A 21,454-nucleotide genomic window follows, 5' to 3' on the forward strand; every position below is an offset into this window, starting at 1 on the left:
CAGAACAGGATGACCCTCTCTGTCAGAACTGAAAGCAGTGTGGATGCTGCCTCAGTTTCCCCTGCTGGGTCCTGGAGGTCTTAGAATCAGACAGCCAGACCCCTGGGGAGGAGATCAGCCCTGTCCCCTGGGAGGTGGGCACAGTCAGGCCTGGCCTGTCCAGCTCTGCACTGCCACTGCGAGGCTCAGCAGTGAGAAGAGATCAGGCGACTGGCACCCTTCTTTGCAAGAGGCTTAAGTAGGGAGTGGATCTGGGCCCTGCCCTGCCCTGCCCCAGCTGGGGTGCCCTCGGGATGCAGGCTGCTGCCTCCAGCACAGCAGCCTGGGGGAGAGCCTGCTGCCCAAGGAGGAAGACACAGCCACCTCCTTCTCCTGTTAGGAGGAACTGAAACAGCCTGGCTGCCTCCGAATTCCACGCTTGTCCCCCCGACCCTTTAAGAGGCTGGGCCCACCAGAGGTAGGGACATGGCTGTCAGAGTCACCCTGGAGGGTGGACAGTGCTCCTCTCCCCCGAGGCCCTCCCACCTCTGGCTCAGCCCCAGTTCTCCGAGGCTGGCTGGAGCAGCCAACTAGCTCCCTGAACAAAGGCATCGGTGAGGGCAGGGCCGGCGGGACATGCCATCAAGAACCACCCAGCAGGAGGGTGGAGCAGTGAGTGTCCCCCCAACCGCCCCGAGGCCGGCGCCCTCAGCAGCAATGGGGGCCCAGCCTCTGGAGAAAGGAAAGTGGGAAAGCCAGCCTTCCTTGGCATGGGCTCAGTCCAATCCACCTTCAGCTCCCTCCGGGCTCCCAGAAGGCTTGGTGTGGAGGGTGTTTCAGCCAGAGGCCCGCCAGGCCTGCAGATGTGTATTAATACCACTGCACAGAGCGGAAGTGGCTCGGCTGAGAACCTCTCAAACACTGCCCATTTCCCCACCAAGGTGCCACCTCCAGCGAGCCCCTCTGCCTGACAGCCAAGAGCATCCCCTCACCGCAAGCTGGGCTGGCATTTCCAGGCCACTCCCAGGGCACCCTGGTGTGGAGCCCTGTCCCGTGTGGGGTGAGCATCCATGCACCCTCTACATACGGGACTTGGCTCGGAACTCCCATCAGCTCCTGAAAGTCAAGCCATCTTCAAAATCTGCTTCCCTGAGGAGACCTGAAGGAAGTAGCTGAGACCCGGGGGCCACAGCAGGGTGGGGGCAGAGCTGAGTGCTGCTGGATAAACTGGCTCAGGGGCCGGGGCTTGCAAAGATGCCTCCCAAAGCTCCTGTAGGCTACTTGGGAGGCTGGGGTCCCCCCCAGGTACCCCATGGTATCTCAGAGGCCTGAGCCCAGCACAGGCAGAACTGAGCTGACAGGTTTGTGAAGACTTTGAGACAGGCCTCGGGAAGGAAACCCAGGAACAATGGCGGGGGTGCTGAGGTCCTCAGTGCCAAAGGCACTCATCCCAGGGGAGAGCCACCTGGTGCACCTCACAAAATGCCCACCCGCGCTCTGCGTCGGCAGAAGAGCTCTGTGGTCACAGAGACACAGGGCACGGCTGAGCCAGGAGAAGACTAGCATTTCCTGCCTGGTGTCCCCAGCCCCACACTGCGGGCACCTTGGACAGATCCCCACCCCACCCCTACTCTGAGCTTTGGTGTCCCCATCTGTAAAAGGGCAGGAGATACTGCTCATCAGATGCCTCTGTGGCCCCTTAGAGCCCTCCCTCCCCACCCCTCCTTCCTAAAAACAAGATGCTCAGAGGAGAGGAAAACAGTGTCGGGAGAGACAAGAGGAAGCTCCAGGGAGGGGGCAGATGAGGGCCAGGAAGCTGCCCAGGTCCCAGGGAGGGCCCTTCTGGGGCCCATCTCTCCCCTCAGGGCTCCTCCTCTGCAGGATGGCAAGTCGCTGTGCTGGGAAGGGCTGCACCCCCCTAGAGCTGCCTGAGCCTGGAGACCCCAGCATCACAGCACCCTGCCCCCACCGTGCTCTCACCGGAGCGAGCTTCCTGTGGGCTCTGGGGCTTTTCTGTCGAGCTGTCATGGGGACCGACTGGCCCTCCCTGGCCAACCTGGTGGTCACCCGCATTCCACGACCTCAGACTGACTCACGCGGGCCCAGCTCCACATCTGGCCTCCATATGGGGCTGGCACTCGGGGAGGGGGGTTCACATCTGGTGGGGGAAATCAGAGGATTCCCCAGGGGCTGGTGACCCCAGGGAAGGGTCAGCAAGCCTCCGAAACACCATGCCACGTGCTGCTGGCTGGTCTGCGTCCTGTCCCTGGACAGGAGGGCAATGCCTGGGGGAGGTGGCCTCTCACAGCCATCACATCAGCTGCCTCTGGGCCCACAGCAGGGGCCCTGACCTTGGGGGACAGCCCCAGGGTGCTCTTCTAACATCTCTGCCCACATCCAAGACACAGTAACTTCATCCTTACAAAAGGGCTGATAACCTGTCCAGCTTTCCGCACTTGAAGGGATTGAGTCTGATCAGGAATATCCATTGACTCCAAGGTCAAGAAAAGGAGAGAGAGTGCTACTGAGGGGAGAGTCCATCATTTGCTGAGAGGCCCCGTGTCCCTGAGGCTAGCTGGAAACAAGAGGCGGGAGTGGTGGGACCCTCCCCACCCCGGCTCATCTGATTCCCAGCCTGAGTGACTGGACAAGGGCTGAGCCAGGACCGGGATCCATCCACCAGCACCTCCACCAGCCCCGATCACCACCGCCCGCCACGCTCTGACCCACATCAGCTCCATAGCGAGCTACGGTCATTCCCACCACTGCCTCTTCTCCATTGCCAACTAGGTCTCCCCCCTCAACATCAGGGGCCTTCCTGGAAGCTTCCTCCAACACGGCCCTGCCCATCACCAATCCCACCCTCTAGACCACCCCCCACTACCACCAACATCCCTGCCACTATGCCCAGTGCCCCTGCTCCATCATCTGAGACATCCCCAGCACCATGGTGCCCACTCCCGCCTGTTTGCCCATGAAGATGTCTCTGTGGCCTCTCCTCTGAGGCTCATCCAGAGTGAGGGGCCCCAGTGGGGTCCCAGTTCTTGAGTGTTCTAAAGGACTGCCGCGCCTACTCCTGCTGCCAAAGCCTGCCCTCCCGGGTGTGGGAGAGAAGCAAGGTCTCAGCCGTGGAGTACCTAATCCTGCGCGTGGTATTTTATCTTGTTGAGTCTCAGTGTCCCATTCACAGGAATGAAAATCCCTCCCTCGCAAGGTGTCTGTCTGTGGAGATTAACTAAGGATGAGCATCAAGGCTGTGATGTGCCCGGTCTGGGTCCCAGCAGCAGGAGGGAACAGTTGTTGGCTGGGCAAGCCCTCTCCTTGGTTTCCACTGGCTCTGGAGGTACCGGGGCACAAAGGGGCTATGGTGATGCAAGTCAGAATTCTGCTCAGGTCCCCAGGCCCACTGCTTCCACAGACCCCCAAGAGAGCACACAAGCACATGCATGCATACATACAGTCACACACACACAGTCACAGTCAGTCACACACAGTCAGTCAGTCACACACACAGTTTCAGTCACACAGTCACAAAGACAATCACACACACAGTTACACAGCCACACACCCAGTCACACAGTCTGTCACAAACACAATCACACATGCAGTCACACAGCCACACACCCAGTCTGTCACAGTCACACACGCAGTCACACACAGACACACTCTCACAGACACACACTCTCTCACACACAGTCACACACACACACACAGCTGAACAGACCTGGCTTCTCCCCACAGATGCCAACAGAACATCCTCCTTGAGTTGTATCCTCAGAAATCATCCTTGTGGGATGTCAGGCGGAATACTTGAGACAAATCGTCCTGTGAGAAGCATTTTGATTTTTCCATCTGGTGGTGCCAAAATGTCTTTCAACAAAAGGGGTGACTAATAAACATTTCTGGGAACGAATAACTTTTCCAAGAACTGGCAGAAGTGAGATGATCTCACCTTTCAGGATGTGAGATGTCTGTCTCCCTCTCTTTCTGAGTCCCAGGGAGTAGGAAGAGGCCAGCGGCAGCACCCAGGCCACCTGAGGCAGGGGATCGGGGCGTGGGTGGGAGCCCCCGCATGTCCACGTGAGCTGGAGGGGTCAGAGTGGCTTCGGCACACAGATGCAACTGATGAGGCCAACACCAGCCTCCCTGGGCCCCACACTGCACTGAACGCCCCCGCTCTTATTCTTCTCCCATTTCATAGTGCTATGCCTAGCTTCTTGCTTGGAGACATTCCTCCCTCCACCTGGGAGCCCTGCTTTGCCCAGGGAGCACTGGCTACTCAGCCTCCCTCCTCCAGGAAGCCTTCCCACCCTCGCCCTCTCTAGAGAATGGGCCACACTCTGTGTGTACCCACCTCAGGCTGCAACTCGGCCACACTCCTTCCTTCTGTGGCTCTTGTCTGTGTGTCGGTCTCCCCTCCTAGACTGTAAGCTCTGTGAGGGTCAGGACTGAGCCTCACACAGATCTGCAACCTCAGCACGCAGGGCAGGATGGGGCCCACAGCAGGTGCTCAATGAATGGGTGTAGAGGGGCGGCTGGGGGTGGAAAGAAGTGTGTGAGGGGCCAGGATTTCTCGGGATGTGCATTGCTGTGGTGTGTGTGTAATGGTGTGTGCATGTGTGTAGTGGTGTGTGCATGTGTGTAATGGTGTGTGCATGTGTGTGATGGGGTGTGCATGTGTGATGCTGTTTGTGTGGTATGTGTGTAGTGATGGGGTGTGTATGATGGTATGTGTGTGATGGGGTGTGCATGTGTGTGGTATGTGTGTAATGGTGTGGGATAGTGTGGGATAGTGTGTGATATGTGTGCCTGTATAAATGTGTGAGTCTGTGTGTGATAGTGTATCTGATGTGTATGGTGTGTGTGTGTGTGTGTGTGTGTGTGATGGTGTATGTGTGCATGTGTGGTTTGTCTGCCTGTGTGATAGTGTGTGATGGTGTCTGGTGTGTGGTGTGTGTGTGGTATGTGTGCCTGTATGATAAAAGTGTGTGTGGTGTGTATATCTGATGTGTGTGGTGTGTGATGGTGTGTGCACATATGTGTGCGTCTGTGTGATAAAGTGTGTCTGTGATGGTGTATCCGATGTGTGTGGTGTCTGTGTGATGATGTGTTTAATGTGTGTGTGTGATAGTCTGTGTATCTGATGTGTGATGGTGTGTGTGTGTGATATGTGTGTGCGCGTGCCTGTGTGTGATGGTGTATCTGTGTTTGATGTGTGTGGTGTGTGTGATGGTATGTGCATGTGTGTGTGCTATGTGTGCTTGTGTGCTAAACTATGTGTGTGACTGTGATAGTCTGTGTATCTGATGTGTGGTGTGATGGTGTGTGTATGTGTGCGTGTGGTGTGTGCCTGTGTGATAAAGTGTGTGTGGTGTGTGTGTGATGGTGTGTGTATGATGTGACTGATAGTCTATCTGTGACGTGTGTGGTGTGTTTGTGATTGTGTGTGGTATATGTGCCTGTGTGATAAAGTGTGTGTGTGATGGTGTGTGCATGCGTGTGGTATGTGTGCCTGTGAGTGGCGTGGACTTGAGCACAGCGGTTATGTGAGACGTGGGAGGCAGCACAGACAGGAGGAGATGAGTGAGGATGGAACAGTGGAGCTTCTCCCCAGGAGCACGGGGACGGGATGGGAGGAAGGGGTCGGAAGGGAGACGGGGACGGCATGGTAGGAAGGGGCTGGAAGGGAGACGGGGACGGGATGGGAGGAAGGGGCTGGAAGGGAGACGGGGACGGGATGGGAGGAAGGGGCTGGAAGGGAGACGGGGACGGGGTGGGAGGAAGGGGCTGGAAGGGAGACGGGGACGGGATGGGAGGAAGGGGCTGGAAGGGAGACGGGGACGGGATGGGAGGAAGGGGCTGGAAGGGAGACGGGGACGGGATGGGAGGAAGGGGTCGGAAGGGAGACGGGAATGGAACAGGAGGAGGCAGACGGGCTCTGCCAAGGAAGCCTCTTGGCTTGGTGGGCGTGAGGCGGGGCCTCGTGGGGCAGGGCTGGGATGCTCCAGTCCCCTGGCGGTGGTTTCCGGGGCTGTGGTTTCAGGTGTGTGCTGTGTGACTGCAGGGCAGGTGCCTCCAGCAGGGCTGTGCTCCGCCTGTATCTGAGCTGCCCCACAGGATGCCAGCTGTGTGGTGGGCACATGCACACTCACACCCACGCCGCTCACTCGCTGCCTCCTCACAGGGGAAGGGTCCCTCCAAGGCTGGGCTTTCCTGAGAAGCTGGCAGGAATTGCCAACATGCTTGAAAATAATAAAACCCGTCTTCCGGGACAACTGCTCCCCACTCAGCCTCCCTGGCGGCTCTCCTTCAAGCATTTGCAAGAAGAGCCGGATCCCCTAGAGGGCAACAGAGGACTGAGTGCCCCAGGAGAGGGCGGCCAGGTGACCCGAACCTCCCCACGAGACAGCCTCCCCACGGCCCCTGCCCCTTAGACATGGTGCCTGCTGTGGGCAGGGGACACGGCCACGGTCTCACTTAGAAGGATATCATGTGCCCTGGACTACACCTCCACGTGACAGATGAGGAAACCGACGCCCCAGCGGCGAAGCTCCCCTGTCCACAGTCACACAGCAAATTAGGAACCTGCATCTCCAGAGCTCCCTTCGGTCCTGGGGTCCCTCCGATGTGAGTGGCATGGCAGGGCCTTGGCACTGAGGTCTCCCCACCTCAAATCCCTTTGCCTTGCTTCGTGCCCTTAAGCCCACTGGAGCTGGGCTCTGGCTCTCTGTAAGTGTGTGCCCGAGAGAACACGGGGCAGGGCCAGCGCCCCGAGCCCGCAGGCCCCTTCTCATCGGCCCCCACCGCCCTAGCCTTCCACCCTCTGGCCACTGCCCAGGTCCGAAGAGCCCCAGACCCGCGCTCTTCAGCCACACAAGGGCAAGGCCCACGAGTCCTGGAGGAGGAAGGGGGTCTGGGGCTGCTGGCAGCCGGGCCTGCTCTTCACCCAGCAGGGGCAGCAAACCCAAGGTTCTAATTAGCGGCTTCTGAAACATCCAAGTGCCCTGGGTGAAGGAAATGTGTTTCCTAATTGGCCCCCTGCCGGGTGTCAGTCAGAGAGCGGGGATTATGCAGCCTCCGAGGGAGCCCCTGCCCAGCCCGCCCTGGCCCGCCCGGCCTGGCGGCCTCCCCTGCTCTCTCATCCCCAGGCCAGCTCCCTCCTGCCCTCCCCCTGCTGGTCACCTTCTCCCTGGGCTGGCCCAAGTCTGTGTGGGAGGGACACTCCCTTACACACCTTCTCAGGCGGGCCAGGGGCCCAACACAGGACACATGGGAGATTCTCCATAGATGCCAGCAGAGCCCACTGGAGGCCTCGCCCCAGCCTCAGAGAAACCCGTGGGCCCGGCGTTGTCCTCAGGGCCCCCTGCCAGCCCCTGTGGGGCCACTCACTCCTCTATGACCAAGCACACTCCCCGAGGCCCTGCCACCCCACCCTGCAGGGCTCCTCTGAGCCCTCCGCAGAGGCCCGTGAATTCCCTTTCCAGACATTGTTCTTGGCCTGCCTCCTGCCTGAACACACAGGCTGAGCTGGGGGTGGGGAGGACTCCACAACTTTTTTTTTTTTTTTTTTTTGGAGACAGAGTCTCACTCTGTTGCTCAGGCTGGAGTGCAATGGCACAATCTCGGCTCACTGCAACCTCCGCCTCCCAGGTTCAAACAATTCTCCTGCCTCAGCCTCCCTGGGATTACAGGCGCACACCACCACACCCAGCTAATTTTTTGTATTTTTAGTAGAGATAGGGTTTCACTATGTTGGCCAGACTGGTTTCGAACTCCTGACCTCGTGATCCGCCCACCTGGGCCTCTTGAAGTGCCCCCAACTTTTAAGTGACCACAAGAGTCCCAGGAACAGTCCTGGAACCAGAAACACCACACCACACCACCCCCAGGGCTGAGGAATGACAGGGACAGGGTCAGTCCTGGCTGTGGAGTCACAGGCTTCGAGTGTGGTGAGGAGGACATGAAAACTAGTGGTGCCAGAGCCCCAGCCCCCATCAGCCCCCTGGGGGGATTCCCACTGTGCCCCCTGACCTGCTGTTCCTCCAGCCTTGTCTTGCAGCAGAAATGTGGACAGCTGGATGACGTGCCTGGGCCGTGGGTGTGGGGGCAGGAGCCGGGTAACCACCATTAGGTCTAGAAAGGTGAGCACACGGGGCTGGCCCGCAGCCCTCTGGAGGAATTGTGATGGGAAGGAAAAGCTCAAGGAAGGCTGCTGTGGAAGGGGTGGGAGGCCGGGCCACTCCCTGGCTGGGTAACTGGGCAAGTCACCTCACCCAGCCAGGCCCGTGTCACTGCCTATGACCCAAGCAACCTGAAGCCCGCCGTCCCTGCCACCTGCTTCGCTGATAACCCATGAGGGAGTCGGGTGTCGGGCAAAGGGAAGGCTGAGTCAGGGAAAGGAGTGTCGGATGGCACCCTGAGGCTCTGCCCCACCCTTCCCCGCCCCAAGAGAGATGCCCCCCATTGCCCAGGGCGGCCACAACAGGGCAGGGTGCAGGGAAGGCCTAAGGGGCTCTTTCGAGTCTACGAAAGGAGGGTGTCACGTTCGGCAGATGGAGAGGGGCTGCCCGAAGAGAAGGGGTTAGTGGCCAGGAGAACTCTGAGGGGCGCAGGTGCCCCCTGGAATATTGTTGGTGAGGCAGAATTCACTGGAAGGAACAAAGTCAGAGGACAAGAAAACCAGGTTGAGTCAAATAGAATCCAGTGGAACACAGGATCAGTTTTGGGCCCTTTTACAAGCCCCATTTTCATGATTTCATGATTAAAGAACAGAGCAGAGGCTGCGGGTCCGTGCCTTCCTCCTTGCTCCTAGCTGCCTCTCCACAGTGTAGCTGCTTAAAGGGTTCTTCAAGACTAAAACCAAACCAAATAGGCGATCAAAACAATCCGTCCCCCAAGCAAGCCCATCTATTCCTCTCCCTTCCCCTCCTACCTCCTTGCCAAGGTTACCCCTGGGCCTTGTGCAGGGAAGGATGGGGAGAGGAGAAGCACAGGGCTTTCCCTCTGCGACCCGTAACTCCGCTGGGCCCGCTGCTTTGCTAGGAGGACAGTGCTGCGGTGCCCAGGTCCAAAGCCTAGGAAAGCTGCAAGAGCCCTGGGCCTCCTGCTCAAGTCCTCATCTCACAGGAGGGCTGCCTAGAGGAATGGGAAGAGGCCTGCCCCAGGGCCCACTGCACAGTCCCCAGGGGACACTGAAGACCCGGGGCTGAGAGGATGCAGTCCCTGCAGCCCAGGAGCCATATGAGCTTTTTTTTTCTCTTGAGACAGAGTCTCACTCTGTCACCCAGGCCAGGCTGGAGTGCAGTCATGTGATCTCAGCTCACTGCAACCTCTGCTTCCCAGGTTCAAGGGATTCTCCTGCCTCAGCCTCCCAAGTAGCTGAGATTACAGGTGTTCGCCACTACACCCAGCTAATTTTTGTATTTTTAGCAGAGACCAGGTTTCCTCATGTTGGCCAGGCTGGTCTCAAATATTCACCCTCAGGTGATCTGCCCACTCGGCCTCCCAAAGTGCTGGGATTACAGGCGTGAGCCACCACACCCAGCCCTGAGCTCCTTTCAAAACAACCCAGGGCCCCTACTTTCCTGGCTTGGAGACAGCACTTCCTTTATCTTAAAGTAACTGCAAGTTTGATTTCTAAAGCCAGATTTATTTTCCCGTGGGGGGTGGAAGTTTCTGCACTACCCTGGGATGTATACAGCTTAACGCAGCTTTTAGGAATTGATTGTAGACCCCTGAAGGGCCTTGAACTTTGATAGCCATGGCCTGGCAGCTTCTGAATTGATGCATAATACCTGCCAGCTGCTCTTCTTCACCCTGTAGGAGGCCAGAAGGCCTGTGGGGAGTGGGGCTGGATTACTGGGGTCTTACCCTGGCTTCAGTGTGTGTGTAGGGAGTGTGCGTATGAACTCTCACTCACATACACACACACACAATAAACGAGAACATGTTAGAAGTTCTCCACATTCCTTTAGATACCTTTGGGCCTCGTCATTCATTTCACTATGCTAAAAGGTCCTGACCACTGTCCTTATTAAAGAAGAAAGCCTTGTTCAAGCCGCTGGCCCAGTTAGGATCTCCATGAGGTCTGGGTCCCAGGGCAGGGCTGCCAGACCCCCACGGGGTCAGAGAAGGGACGGAGCTCAGATTCTGGATAGTAAGGCCTCCTCCACAGGTGGCCTTTACTTCTCACCCCTCTTCTTCCACCGCCGTTTCCTCCCTCCTCCTCTTTCCTCACCAGCTTCCTTTGGATGCAGAGGTCACTGTTTGCTGGGAGCCTGTTAGGCGCCCGTGCTCTGTCCTCCCCCTATACGCTCAGCAAGTGGCATCATCTCCATCTTACATATAAGGAAACTGAGGCTCAGGTAAGCAATGGGACTCATCCCAGATCCGCTGAGAAGCATAGGATTAGGACAGCCTTGGGAAGCTGAGCAGAACAGAGAGGTCGTTCTGCCTTCCCAGAGGTGGCCAGGAGGTGCTGGGGCTGGCAGGGCCACTGAAGGGATAGGGGCTGCACCTCCTGGGGCCAGTTAAAGATGGGACAGGAAAGATGGGCTATGTCCAGCTGCGGTGAGGAGGAGGATGGAGGGAGGTGGGCAGATGTGGGCTTTCGTGGGCCCAGAAGACGGGGGCCAGTCCCAGGCTCAATCCCTGGCCCACCAGGTTAAGGAGAGGCCCCATGCTAGAAAGAACCAGGCCTGGATTCAGGAGTCCTGGGCCTGGGGCTCCTTCCCGGCCTATGGTGGGGGCCTCGGCCACCCACATGGATGCCCTGGCTGTATGCAGGGGCCTTGCCACTGGTCAGCTGGACAATGCTTTCAGGGTTTCTATTTGTGCCCCCATTCTGAAGAGCCCCCGCCACCAGCCCCAGCTCTTCACACACACCTGCCCGCTGGCCACTGTGGGGCCCTCCTTCTGCAGGCTCCCAGACGGTCTCCACCCTCCACGACCACCGTGAGAGCAAGGGGTCAGGACACACCCTTCCCGGGAAGGGAGCCTGAGGTCACAGGTGACAAGCAATCTCTGCAGCTGGCCCCCAGGACTGTCTGCTCCATAGGTCTGGGCACTGGAACTTCCGGTGCATGGGAATGAGTGGTGAGCCGTTTACAGCGCAGACTCCCGGCCCCGCTACAGCCTGGCGGAACATTGGAGACGCACCGGGGAGCTCCCAGCCCTTGTCTGATGTCCGGAGAGCTTCCCTTTGGGCAACGTGGACTCGGGTCAAATCCCCACAGTATGATGCAGACACAGAAGACCACAGAGGTAAAGCCAGTGGTCTGTGGCCACACAGCCCATCAGCGGCAGAGTCAAGGCCAGAGGCCAGCCTGGGTGTCCCAGCCTCAGGGGGGTGAAGGGGAGAAACCAGGCCGCTGGGCTCCTCATGCCCCCTGTCTCTGAGGACCAAGGAGGAAAAGATGAGAAATTCCCAGGATGAGAAATTCCCAGGCTTGGGATCCGTCTGGCTAGTTCCCATCGGTCACCCATCAACCAACACCCATCGGGGGCCAGCTGCACCCCAGCCCCTCGCTGGTCACGTGGCCCCTTCCCATCCTCCCCAGACAAGGGGACTCTTCACTCACCATAGTCCTTCTTGCAGTACTTTTTCATGTTAATCTTCAGCTTCCCCTTGGAGGCCTTGCAGTAGGAATCGCAGTCTGCAGGGGGGTTGGGGGGGAGCACAGACAAAAACCAATTAGGCTGGCGATGAATAGGCTGGCGGGCAGAGTAGGAGGCCACCTCCCTAAATAGCCAGAGGCCTGTGATACCCATGGGCCAGGCCGGGCGGGCAGGCGGCCATTCAGGGCAGGCCTGGGCTTCTAAAGAGGCCTGAGGGACAAAGGGCCCCCGTCTGACCCACCCACCGCCTCCCTGGCCTGACGAATCCTTTAGCCACCGCCTGCAGCCGCCCTGGCCTCCGTGAGAGTCTCAGGGGGCTCCTGCCACCCAGGGCTTCTGAGCACCACACAGATTCTCCCTATTCTTAAGACGCAACTGGAGCCTGATTAAAGCCGATAGAGGCCTCATTGTCACCCCGCACCCCGGGTCTGTGTCAGGCGCTGGCTTTCATGGTGCGGAGCCTCTGGCTGGGGTCAGGCCTCAACAAAAGAGGTCACAGGGGAAATTAGCAGCCCATGAAGCATTAGAAAACCCCTTTGGTGTCCACTCTACTGCAGTGTGCAAATAAAATGCCCCACGAAGACGAGTTCAGTTCTAATGGGCCCTACTGCTGAGAGGCAGGGCTGTGGGCCTGCGTCCACTGGGTATCACTGGGGTATTCCAGGGCCCAACCGAGAGCCAAGCAGGATGTGGAGGGCACCAGGGCCTGCCAGCCCTTAGGCCTGTGTCAACCCCCAAATGCAGCTTCCCACTTCAGCCCAACCATGACCTTTCCCTGCCAGCCATTGCTGTTCTTTGAACAAGGAGACACAATTCCTTCACCAAGTCTGTGTGTGACAGCTTCACGTGATGGCACAGCCCATCAGAGAGGCTCAACAAATCTCCCCCAGTCTGCCCTGCCCTCAGCACTCAGCAGGCAGAATCTCATTCAATTCCCACAACCATTCTTTGATGTGTAGGTATCATTCCCATTCTGCAGACAAGAAGACTGAGGCTCAAAGAGGGTAAGCCACCTGCCCAGTGCACTCTGGGTAGCTACTGCCAAGGCTGGCCTGAGATGCCAAGATCCCTGCACTCTTGGTTAGGTGATTCTCTTGACAGATTCCCCCTCAGTGTGAGCAGAGGTGAGCTCAGAGCCAGGGATGAGGAACGCCCTGTATTTTAGCAATTCCCAGACTGCCTGGGGGAAGACGAGCCAGGCTGGCCAGTGGGGAGGAGCGGGGAGCTGCAGGGGGCCCAGCCTGTTCTAGAAGCAGTGGTGGCATGGGTTGATGGAAGTTGGCTGGGTGTGTGTCCCGGTGAGGGATTAGGAAAAGAGGACCAGGAGGGGAAAGATTCAACGCACACGTGCACAGACACGGGCAGCTGCTCCAGGGGTAGGTGGCAGCCCCCTATCCCGCAGAGGGGAAAACGAAGGTCAAGGTAGGGGAGGAGTGATTTGTGTGGGAGCACAAGGGGAAGCCCAAGCAGGAAAGCAGAGGCCTCCCGGTGCCGCCTGCACCCCAACCCGGGGCTTAGATCTGCAGGGAGTATTCAGGGAGACCTCTCCAGGGCTGGCCTCTGGCCTGTGAAGACCACTGCCTCCATCGAGGTCGTGGGATACATTGGTGCCTCAGTGAAGATCAATGCAGCTCCATCCCACTACCTTGGGGGCCATGGGTGTGGTAGCCTCCCACTGCTTCCTGTGCCAGCCTCTTGGGGCCCCCAGTTAGGAACCAGTCTCAGGAAATGGGAGAAAAACAGCCCCGCCTCCTGCTCCCTATGATCTGAGCCCTTGGAGCCCCTTCGTGACACTCCTGCTCCACAGCACTGGTGGCCACAGTCCCCATCCCTTCTGCCATCTGGATAGCAGCTTGGTTACTGGAGTAGGGATTTCTTGGGGTGCAGGGACTGGGCTGTCCAGAGAGAGTGGCCCTAGTGTGGCCAAGCCTGAGAGGTTGGGATGAAAGTGACCGCAGCCCAAACACTCAAGTCAATGGCGCCATCAGCGCCATCAGCACCGTGGCCGCACTTCCCCGTGGGGAACAGCCGCTCTGGGCCACACCTTTGCCAGCTCAGGGACACATCATGCTCACAATAAAGCCACTGCTGGGCCTGAACCCAGGTGGTGTGTAAGTCCTGGCGATTCTGCGTGAGCTGGCTGAAATCCCTTCCTGCTTTCTCCACTTACGGAAGCGAATTGGAATGCAAGTGGTGCCGAGTGACGTTCTTGCAGGGGCGGCCTTGAATCCACTCTCCTTGCCTTTTTTTTTTTTTTTTTTTTTTTTTTTTTACAAAAGCCATCATCCCACATCAGCACTTTCATTTCCAATCAGGAGGAAATCCCTTTCACCAGCCTCCTCGCCATGGGCCAAGGCGCACCTCTCCATCTCAGCCTTGTAGATAGCACGGGCTGTGGCACAGAGGGTGCCTTTGAGCACGTCAGCTCTTCCGAGCCTCATCGGATGCTTTGAGGGAGGCACTGCAGTGCCTAGGTTAGAACTGAGAGCTCAGAAAGGTTCCACAGCAGCCTGCCCAAGGTAAGCCCCGCCCCAGGGGGGGCAGGAGGAAGGCAGATGAGTCCTGGGACAGCCTGCCCCTGTCCCTTCAGCATCACTGTCCCAGCCTAGAAACCTCTACCGCTCTTCTCTCCAGAGCCAAGTGTCTACCTGGGACAGAGACTGCCCTAGAATGTGTGGCATCCATCACTGCCTAATTAGATCGCACTCACAGGCCCTGCTTGACAAATCACAGTCATCACCATGAATATCCAGTCTGTACCTCACTAATGGCAGCTACTCCCACGATACTAATGAGGCGCTGGGCACTGTTCTCACGGTTGATGAACTCGTCTTGGCCCTTCAATCAGGCCCCATTTTATAGATGAGAATCTAAGGCACAGAGACATTGGTGACTCACCAGCTCAAGGTCGTGTGCCCAATGAGGCAGTCTGGCAGCCGAGTCCCTGCTCTTAACCTTCTGCTCCCACTCCTGGCTATGCAGTGGCATCACGATGCCTGGGTCCCACTCCCAGGACTTTCTGATTTCCTTGGTTTAGGGAATGGCCTGAGTGTCTGAATTTTTAATGTTCCCCAGATGGTTCTAAAGCACAGCCAGGGTTAGAACCACAGTCTGAACCAATTGTGAAAGATGGGGAGTCTCCGCACCCATGATTTACACAGAGCACCCAGTGTGGCAGAGGAAAGATCCAGATAAGGTGGCTGCTGAGTCAAACTGGAGAGTGCTCACAGGGAGAACCTCAGGCTGCTTGCCCTTACAGAAAATGACATCAGCCTCTGAGCATTTGGAGTTGCATTTGCTTTTTTTTGGTGTCCTTCCTTTCTGTCAGCTGGAAATTCTTGTCCGATCAGTGTGCTTGTTGCAAAATGTCCCCTATGCCCTTTGGATTTGCTGGGAAAACAAAGACCAAGCTTGCTAGAATTGTATGTAAAATACAGGTAACTAGGCTTGGAAGGAGAGGCTGAAATGTTCTCCCTCGGGTAAAGTGAATAACCTTCAGAACATGGACACTGTGACAGCTATTTGGCTGCTTGTGGACTCTTTGTTTAGGTTGTATTCCAGATAGCTGAGGTCACTGGACAATGGCCCCCGAATAAGGAAAATGTTACTGTACGTTCTCTCTTTATGGTACACACAAAGCTACAGAGAGTGCTTCAAGAGGGACAAACCACAGCTTTAAAATGCAGCTTTGACTCCTTCTTCAAACTGGCATCTACTTGGCAGCCTCTCATGTAGCTCCTCCTTGTTTTGTTCCAAAACAGCCATAAAGACAATGAGAAAACCTGAACATTCACACTAGTGCCAAAAACGAAACTGATGATGACCCAACACTGGGATCTGGGAGCAATCTCTAGTAATTAAAGGCAGATGGTGGTGGAATAAGCAAAACCTGTTCAGGTTTTACCTCAGGGCACAGCTCTTTGTCTGATGAGCAGAAAGGTCCTGAAAAAAGGGAGGAGGACAGAGTGACAAGGACCAGAGAACAAATAAGCAGGAAGTGAGTGGGGGCAGTGGGGACGATCCCTCCTCCAGGGACGGGAAGTTTCAGGACCGGTAGGGACCAGAAGGACAGCAGTATAGCAAAGATCTCACCTTATATATATTTTTTTTCCTTTTTTTTTTTTTTTTTTGAGACGGAGTCACGCCCTGTCTGTTGTCCAGGCTGGAGTGCAATGGCATGATCTCGGCTCACTGCAACCTTCACCTCCTGGGTTCAAGCGATTCTCCTGCCCCAGCCTCCCAAGTAGCTAGGACTATAGGCGCACACCAGCTCGTCCACCTAATTTTTTGTATCTTTAGTAGAGATGGGGTTTCACCAAGTTGGCCAGGCTGGTCTAGAACTCCTGACCTCATGATCCGCCTTCTCGGCCTCCCAAAGTGCTGGGATTACAGGCATGAGCCACCGCACCCGGCCTCACCTTGTATTTCTATCTAAATCATTGCAGAGAATCAGAAAATCAGGCAATGCAGAGAAAGGAAGAGCACTACACCTCCACAGAGCAGAAGGAAATCCAGGGAAAGGCTAGTAGGAACCAGGAGCTGAAGACGGAGCTGTGCGCCTTCCTGGCCATCCTCCTTAAATCTAAGACGGGAATCCAGCCATTGCGCCGGTACACGGATCTGCAATTTTTTTCTTCTTCAAAGGACCAAACAGTGAATACTTTAGGCATAGAAAACCATACAGTTGCTGTCACAACTATTCATCTTTGTCACTGTAGCTTAAAAACAGCATACACAATAGGTGTACATGCCAAATGGGCATGGCAGACTAAAAAGACTAAAATGACACAGCCTCTATGAACTAGGAGAAGAAAGGCAGTAAGGGAGATGAAACTGAGCTGAAAGGAAAAGGATGATGCGTAAAAGAAAGAGTTGGAAAAAGATGAAACCCCTGTAGCACAATTAAAATCCCCTTCAGAAGGGCTGGGTGTGCTCTCACACCTGTAATCCCAGCACTTGGGGGGCCGAGGCAGGAAGATCGCTTGAGGCTAGGAGTTCAAGACCAGCCTGGGCAATGCTGCAAAATCCCGTCTCTTAAAAAAATGAAATAAAACAAACAAACAAAAAGACCATAGCCAGGCGTGATGGTTACTTGGGAGGATGAGGTGGGGAGTATCGCCTGAGCCCAGGAGTTTGAGATTATAGTGAGCTGTGACTGTGCCACTGCACTTTAGCCTGAGTGACAGAATAAAATAAGCAGCAAAGATTCATGATACTGTAGAAAACTGATCCAGAAACATGGAGAATAAATTGGAGAAACTCTTACAAAATTTAGAGGAAAAATACAACCTACATATTTAGAAGGAAAGGGCTCACTGAAGTTTTCCAAAAATCAACAAAAGGGGACCAACATCCAGACACATCTTTGCAAAACATATGAAATACCAGGACAAGAAAAGAATACATACAGATTAAAAAACAACAACAACAAGAAGCCAGTGAGATGATCATCAAGCAAGGTCTATAAGGTCTTAAGGGGAAAAATTTGTGACCTAAGATTTTTATACCTAGCTAGACTGTCTTATACTATATAGGCCACAATAAAGAAAAGACATTCTCAAATGTGCAAGGGCTCAGAAAATGTGCCAATTATGTATCCTTTTTGAAATAAATACTTGAGGATGTTTTCCAACTAACTATGAAAGGAATCAAAAGTATGAGTTTACAGGGGAAAGTGATGGCATAAACACAAGGTAATGTGATTGACATCTCTGTGCTTATTGGTGATGAAAACTGAAACCAGTAAACATAGAGATGCCAAATTTGGTTCTAAAACATAATGCAAATATCAAAATAATTTTTAACTGTTTGAAAGGGAACATCAGTGTCTCTCTCTTCTTCTCCGTCCCCATGTGTGTCTGTGTGTGTTTGTGTATCTATCTAACTATGTATATATAAAATATTTAAATTTAGTTTGAAACTTCAGATCATATTAAAAACTATGAAGTAGAATGAGTTGGGGAATAAAACCCTTTGTCTTAAGTATAGAGAATGTAAAAGATGCTATTTCATGCTCGATTCTGATAAGTAAGAGCTATTAGATCAACTAATGCTTCTGAAAAACCCAAAGATAATCACAGAACTCTGGAGAAAACAGGATATGCCAAAAGATAAAACAGAAAAAATGAAAAATATAAAAAGCAACTATGATAAATTAAGATCACAGAAGAGCAATCCCTAAAGACAAAACAATGAAGGTAAAATGGATCTAACTGCTCTACTGAAAAACTGAATTTAAAACAGAGTACTGTTTAAGGGGAATACAACCAAATAAAATGATTTTTTGAGATGGAGTCTCGCTGTGTTGCCCAGTCTGGAGTGCAGTGGTGTGATCTCAGCTCACTGCAGCCTCCGCCTTCTGGGTTCAAGTGATTCTCCTGCCTCAGCCTCCTGAGTAGCTGGGACTACAGGCGCTTGTCACCACACCCAGCTAATTATTTGTATTTTTAGTAGAGATGGGGTTTCACCGTGTTAGCTAGGATGGTCTCGATCTCCTGACCTTGTGATCCACCTGCTTCGGCCTCCCAAAGTGCTGAGATTACAGGTGTCAGCCACCGCGCCTGGCCTAAAGTGGTTTTTTTTTTTAGACAGAGTCTCACACTGTCGCCTAGGCTGGACTGCAGTGGCACGATCTCAGCTCACTGCAAACTCCGCCTCCCAGGTTCACGCCATTCTCCTGCCTCAGCCTCCCGAGTAGCTGGGACTACAGGCACGTGATGCCACACCTGGCTAATTTTTTGTATTTTTAGTAGAGACAGGGTTTCACTGTGTTAGCCAGGATGGTCTCAATCTCCTAACCTCGTGATCCGCCTGCCTTGGCCTCCAAAGTGCTGGGATTACAGGCGTGAGCCACTGCGCCCAGCCTAAAGTGATTTTAAGAGCTCACAACTTAAGCCGTAGCAAAGGTTTCTCAGCAAATGAAAACAAGAAATGAACCAAGAGTGGAAATGTTAGTATCAGAAAAGTAGAATTCAAGGCAAGCATGTTTATAGTGGAAAAAGAACATCACCTAGTAATTAAACAAGGATTTTTTGATGTAGAATAACATCTCATTGAAATATATCAAGCAAAAATCAATAGTAATACAAAATGAAACAGACAGAAATCCTTAGTGAAAGAATGCTAAATTAATCCCAAGAAGCGAAAACTATACAAGCCACATTTCCTGACCACAATGATATTATTTGTTATTAAAGAAGAAATAATGAAAATAAATGAAATGCATTCAATTCTAGAAGTTAGAAAATGAGCAAAACAAAACCCAAAGAAAGCAAAAGGAACGAATTAATAACAGAAGTAGAAATTAATATAGTAGAATACAGAAAAAATATATAAATACATCCAAGAACTGATTCTTTGAAAAGTCCAAATACAAGCTAAAAGAAAAAAAAAAAAAAAAGACAAAACACTGTCATGTTTAACTACAAATAAAAGAAAGAAAACAGAACTTTAAGAAGTAACAAGAAATAAATTACAAGGCTAGTATATACAACTTTAGCCTAAAAATCTTGGACATCTGAATGAAATGCAAAATGTTAGGAAAACAAAGGAGCAAGTTAAACTGAGTAAGATACATGGAATCTGAACAGATAAATAGTCATAAGAGGTGTCTGGATAGAGATGGTTTCAGAGGTAGGTCCATGTAAACATTTAAAGGACACATCAATTTCACGCTATTTGATCTGTTCAGAAACACAGAAAAAGATGGAAAGCTATTAAGACGAAACAGATGACAGTGCTAAAAACTGACCAGTTTGCAACTTTAAAAAAGCAGTTTTATATGATTCAGCCTTAATATAAAAGCTGGCATAACCATATATACGCACAGACTATATGGGCCAATTGATCAGCCTCATTTACCAGGAGACCCAACGTTTTATGCCCCCCAGTTTTCCATCCTACCCCCATCCAGCCGCTGGGACCCCATCCACACTGCCAGGACACACTTGCTCCATGCAGGAGTAACAAGTAAAGAATAGGCAGGACGCCCTGCTGTCTCAGGGGAGCCTCTGGAGCTAGGATTGAGGGCACAGGTAAATACTGGCAGCTCTGCAGGGGGTCCTGCACCAGGGCTGCCCTTCTATCTCACTCTACTCCCCAAAAAGAGACAGAAGCTGCCAGGGCTGGACACAGGCACTGCCCGGCCCCCTACTCGGACGTGCTGTCCCAGGGAGAGCCACTGAGACCTGGAGGCCACCATCTGCCTGGCTCGCGGCAGGCCCATCCTGGCTGGCTGGCATCCTGGCTCCTCCTGGGAGCAGCCTACCCTCCCTTTTATTCCTCCCACCTGCTCCCCTGACCGACCCACAGCCAAGAGCCAAGAGGTGGCCTGCAGGCCCAATCCCAGAGGCCCAGACTGTCCTGCCTCTTCCTCCACCTTGGGTAGCTGGCCCCTCTGGTCTGCCTCCTGTGCCCCAGGTGCCAAAATCCTGCTGAGCCGGCCTGCTCGCCGGATCGAGGCTCATCTCTGAGCATATGGCAGGCAGAGCCCGGCGGCTACAGTTGAAGCCAGGGGCACCGCATCTGGCACCTCCCCTTGGAGCAGGGCGGGGAGCTGGCAAAGGTCTCGCTCTCAGCAGCCCTGGCCCATTCGCTCGCAACACCTCTGCCGCTCTGCTTCTGGGCTGTCGGGCTTGGGAAGGTGGGGCGGGGGGTGTAATGAGTGAGGGACACCCAGCCAACATGGTCTGTCCTCCCAGGGCAGAGAAACCTGGAAAGGTTGGGTAAGTTGCAGACGCCAAGGGCTAGGCATAGGGGAGGAGCCCCTGGTTCTCCCTGGCTGGGGGTGAAAGAGTTTAAGGGGAGAAGGGCTGGGGCTAACAGGGGCGCCCAGCCAGCTCTGTCCATTTCGGCTGGGCCATTCTGCCCACCAGCAGGTGACAAAAGGCAAATGAGGCCAGTCTGCCCAGAAAGTATGTTTGGTGCTGCCTGATCTAGAACCAGAAAGCTGCATGTAACCCCCGTGGCCAGAGAGTCATTTTCTGTGTGTTCGGTTTTCAAGATGCTGCAGGTGTCCATGGGTTTCATAAGGGCCATCATGGGCGAGGCATGATGAGAATGGAGGACACTCTCTCCAGGAAGCTGGCTCTCACCTCTTGGTCCTAGGCTGCAGGTGACTTTGTGACTCGCCCCACCCTGCCCCAGGTAAGACCACCTTCTTACCACCCTCACCAACAGCACCTCATCCAGGGGTAGAGCCACCTGTGAGGGAGAGCTGGGGCCCACAGGCAGATCTCTAGCCCCCACCCATCTCTCTAAGCCTGTACTAGTGTCACCGACCCAATCCATCGCCCTCAAGCCCTACTTGCCTCAAAAGCAAAATGCCCATTTGACTTTGGGCCTCGGGGGCAGAAAGGCTAACGATGCCCCAAATGAAGAATCTTCTAGCAATGGGCTGGCCAAGGAGCTTAGCAACCTATGGAAGTAAGTGTCTAGAAGAAAGCCCAAAATGTTTGTAACACAGGAAGCCAAGGATTGGTGTCTTTCACATATAAAGAACTCTTCTGAATCAATAAGAAAAAGACAGCAACCCAAAATTCAAAGGGAAGGAACAGGCCATTCACAAAAGAGGATATAAAAAGGGAACAAGGAGATGTGCCCATGTTCAATCTCAAATTATCAAAGAAACAAAACATAAACCAACGAGAATATAGCGCTTCTGCCTAGCAAACTGGCGAAGGCAAGCATACACACACTCACATGATATGGCTGGGGCGCAGATTAAAATATGAACTTTCCCGAGCGTGGCTGGCATTGAGTGTCAAAACCCTGAGAACACACACACGCATACTCCAACGCAGCAACCCCACTTCCAGGAATTTATCATCCATTCATTCAAACGTTTGACTAAGCACTTCCC

At 54.1% G+C, this 21,454-nt stretch overlaps 1 protein-coding gene across 2 annotated transcripts in view; it reads right to left on the minus strand.

Moving 5' to 3' along the window:
• NTN1 (netrin 1) overlaps positions 1-21,454 on the minus strand; it is a 223,189-nt gene that overhangs the window by 9,383 nt on the left and 192,352 nt on the right. For both annotated transcript variants that reach the window (XM_055256017.2, XM_055256016.2), the window contains exon 6: positions 11,559-11,633. In XM_055256017.2, coding sequence (XP_055111992.2) covers positions 11,559-11,633 — 75 coding nt within the window. The remainder of the gene's footprint in view (positions 1-11,558; positions 11,634-21,454) is intronic.

This window comes from Symphalangus syndactylus, chromosome 20 (assembly GCF_028878055.3).
Source record: "Symphalangus syndactylus isolate Jambi chromosome 20, NHGRI_mSymSyn1-v2.1_pri, whole genome shotgun sequence".
Classification (NCBI taxonomy): domain Eukaryota; kingdom Metazoa; phylum Chordata; class Mammalia; order Primates; family Hylobatidae; genus Symphalangus; species Symphalangus syndactylus.